Here is a 7,441-nt window from a genome sequence, read left to right as displayed (position 1 = left end):
GTGAGGTAAATTAACACACTCGCAGTAATCACTGTTTCATATTTGATGAGAGATGCATTTTCTGGACATCAACAGATGCTGTTTTGTTTTGATTTTTTGTTTTTCTCTAAAACATCATAGGATGGAGTTTATTTAAATCAAGGTCTCCTCTGTGTTTTCTATTCTCAGGGTTGGGTTGTATTGCTGTAATTGCCTTTAACAGCAGCACCCGAGGGGTCCACAATCAGTGACACTTAATGTGCCTTTTCTGGATGTGCCTGGGTATTGGAGCAGTCAGCCCTGGGAAATCACTGTCCAGCTGCGAGCCGGTGGCAGGGAAGGGAGATGATTTTCCCCGAGGTCGCTGTGTGAGCTTATGGCGGCACTTCTCTCACCCGCTCATGTTTTATGAACTCACTGACCAGCAAGTTTTTCATCGTACCAAGGTTCCTCAGCTTCTTTCTGTCTTATGAATAGCTGAAACTTGTGTTTGCGTGGCAAAGGCAATGGACACGATTTCCAAATTTCCTTTGCACAGTGCTGCTTACCTGTGTGACAGCTGCCTGGCTCGTCAAGAGAACATTTGCTTTTCTTGCAAACTCACACCTCCTCCCCCCATCCCTTGCCCTTGCTTGTATAGAGCAATCGAGTAAAAAAAGGTCTTAGAAGTTGACAAAAATACAGGGTTTTGTTCGCATAAATATTTGCAAAGTCTCCCTTCAGGGTATTTACTCAGGGCTTGTAATTAGGCGGGAAATGATTATTTGAGAGCCAGCCTCCAATCTCCTCACAAAGGTGTTGCAATTCCACTACGAAAAGAAGACCCATTTTGCCCCAGTGCATGCTCATTATTTCACTCACCAAGATACTCCTTTTGTTTCAGGGCTGATGTTATGAAACAATACCCTTTAAGCTAATCACTGTTGGAGAAGAGAGGCTTGCTTTACAGTCAATGACTTTGATGCCTTGGGTAGTTCAAGTAAGAATCTGCCTCTGTCTTGCCTTGATTGACAAGACCCTTTCTATAAATTTGAGCAATTAAGCAACCCAGTAGCAGCTGCTAGGGAGATCTACTGAGCACAAAGCTGATAAAGATTGCCGTGCGGGTCTCCTGCTGCTCACTCTGACGTCCTGAAACACCATCTGCAATTTAAAACCGCAAAGGAGATCTGACTCCAACAAGTTAGGTGAGTGTGCTTCTGTGTTTGCTCCATGTCATGGCTCCAGCTCATGAATAAAGCAGCAGGTTTTGCTAAAGTGGCAAAGAATAAATGTTCAATTTGTTCTGAAGTTTGTCCCTTTTAATCTCTAAGGTCTGCTTTTAAAAATAAGGAATTTTAGCTTTTTTTTTTTTTTTTTACTCTGTTAAAGCTTATATGTAAACATATGCTCATTTAATCACATGTAAGACTACAGTGGATGCCTTCTTCAGTGTATGCCAAACTTCATGTGCTAATCTAAAACTCTGATTTAGCAAATTTAAAGCATTTGGTTTAACAGGAGCCTAGAGACTCAAACATCAGTCAGGCAAAAGGCAGGCCAAGCTCATTTAACTTAAATGTTATCCAGCTGAGGACACAGCCCAATGCACACAGGTCTGTGTGCCCTGTGCAGTAGCTGACTTTCTCAAAGTTAAATGTCAAGTCTGGGGTTTCTAGGTGGACATTTTTAAATGCAATGCAAGCATGTGAGGTATAAAGTGGATCTTGTGGCTTAGAGCTACTTTCCAGCTCTCTTCTTTGACAGAGAAAGTTTTCCAGAGAGGCTGATTGCTTTCTTCACTGATGGTTTGAGATAGAAAGGCAGCAAGTATCAGAGGGACTTGGCCGATGCTGGGCTGCTTGGAAGGTATGAGGAGTTCAAGCCTCCTCTGGTCACCTTGGCCATGTGCCCTCCATCTAACCAGCTCCGTTCACCAGCTTAGCAGCCTTGGTTGGGTCTGAGCTGGCTGTTAGGGCAGTGTGTGTAGGAGGGACAACGAACAGTTGCATTTGTCCCTGGCTGCAGCCCTGGGAACTAGCACGAGTTCAGCGCTCAGGGTATTGGTAATGGCAACTCCAGTAACACTTTTGGGAGGTGCTGATCTCTCTCAAGGGATTATAGCACAAATTCAGGGACACTTGGCTTCTAAAAGGTAAGTGGGATAAAACCAGGATGAAGTGCTCTCATCAAAATGCTGGTGTTACCTGCAGACCTAACCCTGTGCAGCAAAGTAGGGAACCTGCCACCTCCCATAGGTTTGGATGACTGACAGACAGACAGAGCCCTTCCAGACTGACCCTGCCAGGGCCAGTACTGCCAGGGTCTTCAGCCAACAACATGTGTGTGCACTGAGAGAGCAACCAAAGGCCTACCCAGCCATTGGCCTGGTGCAAGCTCAGGGCAACCCAGCTGGCGTGGTAGGAAGGCATTTGCTGCAAAGTAAACTTGCAATATGGAGATTTCAGTGGGTCTGAGGCACTGGCGGGTGGCTTTATCTCTTCCAGGCAAACCCCGCTGCTCTGCAGGTAAAGTCTGCGTGCCGCTGCTTTCTGTTAGACTTTTTCACTAAGACCTTCCCCTTCTGGGAGTAGGTGACCTCTCATTCGTACATCTTCTCTTGGGCTGAATGAGGATGGGGAACAGTGGGTCTGGGGGGAGGAAGGGGCATCCCAGCTCTGGAGCTGAGCCTGTGCACTTGCACTTCTTCCCTCCTGGGCTGCGCTGGCTCTCCCAACCCTCCGCTTCTCTCCCTTCTGCCTCAGCATGAAGCTCCACTGCGTGATTCTGGGCGCTCTGCTTCTCCTGCTGCTGGTGGGCTGTGGCGGTGCACTCAAGACCCCCGCCATCGACCTGCGCACCTTCATCGGCTGCGCTGTGCGCGCGTTCCCCTTCCTGGGCCAGAAACCCGGCTGCACAGGGCCGGCGTTGGACGCGTGCGGGGGACGCTGCGAGACCTGGGAGGTAAGGCTGCGCCTGGGACTGCGGGTGGCTGGCTGGCACCGACATCCCTGGCTGGTGCTTTCCTCCCCTAAGAAAAGCCCTCAAAAAAAAAACCAACCCCACCAAACATTAAATAGCTTGCAGCTATCTACGAAACAGGCAAGGGCTGTGTCCCGCTCCGCGACCCCCTCGCCACCACTGTCGGCAGCGGAGCACCTTGCCGTAAGTTGTTTCCCCCCTCTTCCCACTGCCTCAAAGGGGGATGCACATCATGTGATTATATTAATGAAGCACTTATGTAATACTGTTATTACGCAATTTGAAAGCCTCTTACAGCTTAACCACTTAAGGAGAGGAGGCCTTTATTACTTTACTGGAAAAAATTCCTTTGAGATTAAGATAGAGCTCCCAATTGATGGGTTTTTGATGCCTTTTGTTCCAAAAAGCAAATCCCAGAGATAATGTCTGTTTCTAATTTGGTCCTGTTTTAAGTCACAGCCCTGTATAAATATGAAGTAGTTATGATTTGGGGGGGCACAGGGGGAGAAGGAAAGAGCATAAGTACATCTATACGCACTTCAGAGAACAAGTTTCTGACTGTTTTTGCCTTTCTGCCACTGGAAGGCTCAAGGGGCCAGACCCAGTTTAATTTATTCAGGGAAGCTTCGAGTGACTCCAGAGGGATTTCGTCCACATGAAGACAAGGGCTCTGTGTAAGTGAGCAGAGGAGGAGCCAGGGTCTGTGTGCCAGCTTTGACTGCCCTCTTTCACTGCTTGGTGGGACGAGGGGAAAGGCCACCGGTGGCCAGATTTCCCCAGTGGGATAAGGTTCCTTCGAGGGACCTCTTGTCACCTGGTTCCCCCTACTCCCAAGCTCCTCTGGCAGCACAGACCTTGCAGACTCTCTTGCCGTACTGCAATATCACTGGGATGTAGTTAAGCTGAATGCATCTGGTTGTAGGTTCAACAGCTTCTAGAAAGCACCACGATGTACTTGGATGGGGGCGTTCGTAAGAGGGAGGGTGTCTGGATATCTTCTTGCTGAAACGTTGCATCTGTTCTTTTCCATGCCACCATTCTCGGTTCCCGGGGGCAGGCTCTTTACACAGCACAGAGGGGAAAAAAAGAAAGAAAAAATTAAAATGTCTCCTGGCTGTGTTACCTTATACTGTTTCCCATCTGCTCAAGGGAGAGGATTATAGTGGGCTCCCACTCCTGTTTGCGTTGCCCCTTCTTGGAGTCTTTGGAAAATGGGTGCTCCTGTCAAGGAAAAACTCCTTTTTCAGCATAAGCGATGCCACCGTGATACCACATGGGAGCGTGGGTTTCAGGGCCTTCAGGCTCCCATTGTCTCCTGATGGCTGAGGTCTCTGGCCAAGCAGTTTTTCTCATGAGGAACTGCAGGCTTCTATGCTGGCTGCTGTGCCGAGTGCATCCCTCACAGAGCACATCCATTGGGCTTTGTGGGACGTGCAGTCTGACTGGGAAGACTGGTCTGGCTGAGAAAAAACCAGCCATTTGGCACCTGGATGCACCTCTACTCTTAGGCAGCTCGTGCACGTGGAAGGGTTTCCAGCAGAACACGTTTTCTTTGGTGGAAAATCAATCCTTTTGGAAGAAAGCAGCTGCTTTTGGCAAATATGCACATTTGCTTGAAACACTAGTATTCTGCTGAAAACCAGCTTTTTGGATAGGGTTTTGTCTTCCTTCAGCAGCTTTAATTGGAGCTTTATGCTTTAAACAAACAGAAACACGCATATACACCCAATCTCCTCCATGGCAGGGCTCCAAGAGGCAGGTGTTGAAGGATGTAACCGAAAAATTATTTCCATGGCCCCTTCCACCTTGATCCAGTGGCTCCCCTATTTACACTAAATCCCCTTGAGGAAACTAGGACTCCAGATGTTTGTCTTGCTTCTTGCCTGAGGCCAGCATTTCTCCCCCACAGAAGCCAGTGCTGGAACCACCTTACATCGAGTCTTACCACCGTGTTTGCACCTACAATGAGACCAAGATGATGACGGTGAAGCTGCCCAAGTGTGCCCCCAACGTGGATCCCTTCTACACCTACCCGGTGGCCATCCGCTGCGACTGCGACATCTGCTCCACTGCAACGACCGAATGCGAGACTGCCTGAGCTCTCCTTTCCCAGGTCAGGCATGGAGGGGCCAAATTCTTCCCTGGCTTCATATCCCCGGTGCCTCCAGCATTACAGAGGATGTAAGTCAGTCCAGAATTTGATCTCAGCCTGTAATGCTCCTAATCATTGACTTTTCTGGGCAGATGAGCCTTAATCCCCTCTCCTCATACTGTTCAAAGCATTATTGCTGTAGAAAACGTAGTACACAGCCTTACAATAGCAAATCCTGTGGAAAAAAAAAATTGATGCAGTTTCCTTTCTTTACTGGCTTTTCACGCTGTGTGACCTTTCTTCATGCACAAAGTGCACATGAACTAAACAGTCACTGGGGGGTGGAAAGAGGCCACAAAGGCATTATAGCCTCTTTATTCATGTTGGGTTTTAGCTCCTTCCCAGTTAATGTAAATGCAATTACCAACATTTCCGCCACCTCGCCCTTGCCATTAGTTCTTTTTACCCTGAGGTCTATCAGGAATAAAGTTAAAGAAAAGGGCCTTAAGGCCAATGAAATGGAAATGGGTATCCAAATTGCTACCTTGAAATTAGGGTGAATGCATACTCAGCCCTGACCCAGCAAAGTACTTAAGCTCATGATTAAGTGTTTTGCTTAGTATCAGTGGACTTTTACAGTTAAGCACATATTTCAGTGATTTGCTTAATTGGAGCTATTGTGTTGAAAAAAAATTGCCTCATAAGAGACAATTCCTTGAAAAAAGAGAGAAACACATTAAATCTGTAAAACCAAAAGTGCATATCTTCCCATCAGCTTTTGTCCGGGGATAGGAGGGGAACTGACTTCATGTAAAACCAGCAAGACTCTGCAGAGCCCACGGAGTCTCTCCTGACAATTTCCAGAGTTAGAGGGACCAAGCCAAAACACAACGATCATGGTTTGGTTTCAGCGAGCCCCTGGCTGAGGTGGTGGGAAAGAGGGGACTACAGAGGGTGTTCCCACACTTCCCTGTGCTGCTCAGCTCCATGGAGACCTGCTCCTCCGAGGATGCACACAGAGCTGGGGGGCAGCCAGACGTGCCTGCAGGGAAGCTGTGGAGTGGCCAGTAATGTGGTCAACAACATGGTGAGACAAGCCCAGGACAGGAAAGCGAGCAGACATGCCAAAGGATGGTTCACACCTCCTCAGACCCACTATTTACAAACTAAGGAACATCCGGGAGCTGCTGCAACAGCCCCCTGGTGACCACAGCCATGTAAGTGCCTTTGTCCTCTGGCTCCCACATGGAGGAGGACAGATCCACGTTCACCCCTCATTTCTGCCCTGAACAAAATGGGAAATTACATGAAAGCAGGAAGACTTGCCAAGTGAGGGGGGTTCGCAGGAGCTTACAAAACAAAGACACCTTCTCAGATAGCCATTAGGAGAGAATTGCTGCTGAAAATTGCTGCACCTGCCTTCCCCCCAATTAACTGTCTTGTCTTCTGGATGCAGTTGCCTTCATTTCCAGGGACGCATGCTTGAAACTGCCCCAAGTGTCCTGTCCTCACTGAGACAGATTTAATTTAAACTGTAATTTATTAGTTGCTGTCATCTTTTTGTCTGTGGAATTGTAAAAGCTGCATTGTGGTTGAGTCGGAAGGAGGTGATTTTATCACTTTGCCTCCTGTAATTTTGACTAGAGACTGCTGTGTCAAACAACAGCAGGAGCAGTTTTCTGCTGATGGTGATGTTAACTGCCCTTTAAAAAAGTCCTTGTGTTTTGTTTCAAATTGCATCTCAATCCCTCTGATCTTGTTATTGTTCTAACTGGCATCACAACTATTATGGGAAACCTGCAAATTATTTTCTGTTCTTAATAAACCTCAAAATTGTAGTATGAAAGCAATTTAAAGCAATGTGTCCCTCTTTATGCATAGAGGTTTCTCATGCAGAATATGTGTAAGCTCCTACAAACTCTCTGCCAGAGCTGTGAACACCTGCAAAACATCTCCTCGATGCTGATGTGAAGTCATTTCCTTCCCTGGATTTCTCTCACGGAGTCTGGCTGTGCTATAGTCTCAGGATTAGAAGTAGGGTTAGAAAGTGGCAAACTTCCTTCCTTTGTAGCCAACAGGAAACGTGGGCTATATCCAGATACGGTGAAACAGTAGAAAACTCAGCAAGTGTTCAGAAGAAAACACTTCTGGATGTGAAGGAAGGTTTTGACTGATGCAGTAGCAGCCAGACTGGGAGGCAGAAGAGGAAGAGTGGGAAGGATGTATTGACTGACACCAAGCTAACACTTCTAGATGGTCTTTTAAGGAGGAGAGCAAAAGTGAATGGAGATGTTGTGGATTTGCTGTGGGTGACAAAAGTACAGCTAACACCAGAGCCCACCAACCCATTTGATTGGAGCACATCCCTCTTCGTCCAGTTCTGCTGGGTTCCCACAGGTGGGCACATCA

At 47.5% G+C, this 7,441-nt stretch overlaps 1 protein-coding gene across 1 annotated transcript; it reads left to right on the top strand.

Annotated features, from left to right (window-relative positions):
• The first annotated feature begins 2,724 nt into the window (after window positions 1–2,724).
• Window positions 2,725–5,038, top strand: GPHB5 (glycoprotein hormone beta 5). The gene is made up of 2 exons (XM_009580006.1): window positions 2,725–2,922; window positions 4,850–5,038. Exons 1-2 carry the CDS (start codon window positions 2,725–2,727, stop codon window positions 5,036–5,038), a joined length of 387 nt encoding a protein of 128 aa, XP_009578301.1.
• Window positions 5,039–7,441: the final 2,403 nt, after the last annotated feature.

The sequence above is a fragment of the Fulmarus glacialis genome, unplaced genomic scaffold, assembly GCF_000690835.1.
Source record: "Fulmarus glacialis isolate BGI_N327 unplaced genomic scaffold, ASM69083v1 scaffold45026, whole genome shotgun sequence".
Classification (NCBI taxonomy): Eukaryota; Metazoa; Chordata; class Aves; order Procellariiformes; family Procellariidae; genus Fulmarus; species Fulmarus glacialis.
Note: the sequence above shows the minus strand (reverse complement) of the source record. Positions and strands in the feature narration are given on the sequence as shown.

Coding starts and splice junctions, on each gene's coding strand:
- GPHB5 (XM_009580006.1), top strand. CDS start 2,725: ATGAAGCTCCACTGCGTGATTCTGGGCGCTCTGCTTCTCCTGCTGCTG. Junction 2,923..4,849: donor GACGCTGCGAGACCTGGGAG/GTAAGGCTGCGC, acceptor TCTCCCCCACAG/AAGCCAGTGCTGGAACCACC.